This window comes from Pinus tabuliformis, chromosome J (assembly GCF_031772625.1).
Source record: "Pinus tabuliformis cultivar Carrire ecotype Pingquan chromosome J, CPIR1, whole genome shotgun sequence".
In the NCBI taxonomy this organism is placed as follows: domain Eukaryota; kingdom Viridiplantae; phylum Streptophyta; class Pinopsida; order Pinales; family Pinaceae; genus Pinus; species Pinus tabuliformis.
The window spans coordinates 1,158,317,940-1,158,319,659 of record NC_142295.1 but is presented as its reverse complement, the minus strand read 5'-3'; the positions used below and the strand labels follow the sequence as shown (position 1 = coordinate 1,158,319,659).

At 42.7% G+C, this 1,720-nt stretch overlaps 1 protein-coding gene across 1 annotated transcript; it reads left to right on the top strand.

The window, feature by feature from the left end:
* The first annotated feature begins 264 nt into the window (after nucleotides 1–264).
* Nucleotides 265–1,435, top strand: LOC149231198 (transcription factor IBH1-like 1). The gene has a single exon (XM_089376222.1). The coding sequence runs from the start codon at nucleotides 375–377 to the stop codon at nucleotides 1,005–1,007; it is 633 nt and encodes a 210-aa protein (XP_089232348.1). The 5' UTR covers nucleotides 265–374; the 3' UTR covers nucleotides 1,008–1,435.
* The last annotated feature ends 285 nt before the right edge of the window (nucleotides 1,436–1,720 follow it).

The window sequence follows — 1,720 nt, the reverse complement described above, 5'->3', positions numbered from 1 at the left end:
CTTATAAAAAATAAGATATAGAGATCAGAGATATAAGAGAATTTATAAAAATTTACAAGACATCTCTTCATGTACTCTCTTTTTGTTTCTGATGGAAAGATAGCGTTTTTTTCTTCTTAAAAAAGGGTAATGAGATAAAAGATACCTCGCGTATGGTCGGAGTGGAAGCTGTATAGACGGACCCCGCCTGGCCCCACCTTCATATTGAAATGAGCATGAAGCGACCATTCATCTCTTTATAGCTCTAAACGGGCTCAGCGCATGGCTGCATATTTGTCTCCCACCCGATGTCTGCGCAGAGACATCTGTTGGTGCAGCAAGCTTTTGCTCTGTTTAGTGATTGGGGTTTCGTAATTTGTTGATCTACTTATCATATGGAACAGCGTTCTGGAAGTGGGAGAGAGGCGGGATGGATGGCCGCTTTTCGACATATATATTTGAACCACCTGGTGGCCGTCCAGCGCGGTTTGAGAATCCATCGACCTGCGACCAATCTCCCCGCTCGAACTCGAGCTGTTAAATTGGCTGCGGATCTCTCACTGGCCATGACAGCAAGGGGTCGAAGCGCGTGGCGGCAGGCTATCCTCAGCAAATGCCTTTTCAGGCTTAGGAAAAGCCGCGGCCAAGGGCTAGTAGCTAATTCCAGAGGGAGAGGGAACTCCCAGGGCAAAAGAAAATCAGCGTCCACCAAAACAAGACCCTGCAAACCGAACACTGCTCGCAGGAATTCTTGGAGGCGGCTGACTGGACGGGACTCCGGGGTTACGGGGATCAGAAGCCTATTTTCACGTGATAATTGCGATAAAGGAGGAGAAGGCACCGTGGATTCTCGTATGCAGACTCTGAGGGCGCTCGTGCCTGGAAGGCAGCGGATGGACACGCTCATTTTCCTAAAAGAGTGTGCAGACTACATCGTGGCGCTTAAAATGCAGGTTCGTGCTATGAAGGCACTGGCGGATTGCTACTCAAATTCAAATGCTCATGTTTCTTGCCATGCCTCAAAATAAGGTCGCGAGATCGAACCTTGGACTGCATAACCAAGGTTGACGCGCATTTTGCGCATAGCCTCAGGTAGTGTAATGTGTGTGTGTCTTAGAAAGAACAAAAACCTTGTGTTAGGTAGTATAATGTGTATACGTCGCAGCAAAAAAAAAATCTTATACCGCATTAGTGGGTGGAGCGTTTCTAAAGATATCGTCTACATAGTCAGGTATTTGGATTTAGCAATTCGTTTAATTGGCTGTACATGTTGCAGAAAGAACACAAATTCTTGTGTTAGTATAATGTGTATATGTCTCAGAAAGAACACAAACTCCTGTGTTAGGTAGTATAATATGTATCTGTCGCAAAAGACCCACAAATTCTTATACCGCAATAGGGTTGGAGGCTTCTGAAGTCATCCTCTACATAGTCTGGTATTTGAATTTAGAAATTGGTTTCATTACTTTTCTAATCTAACTGGTCTTTGTAAATCTTATATGCCCGGGTAATCTAAAGGAATCCTTTTATTCATCCAGGTTAATTATCCTCATGAAATATAAAATTCTATGTATTCTCTGTTTCTATTCAGCGACGAAATTGTCAATGCAATTTCGCATTATGCTTTCGGCTTCTAAGTACAGGCAGGTACATGATCATAAATATGAATTACAAATTTCGATTTTTATGGTTATATTTTCTTACATTATGTACATTATGATCTGAATTATATATCAGATAA

Coding starts and splice junctions, on each gene's coding strand:
- LOC149231198 (XM_089376222.1), top strand. CDS start 375: ATGGAACAGCGTTCTGGAAGTGGGAGAGAGGCGGGATGGATGGCCGCT.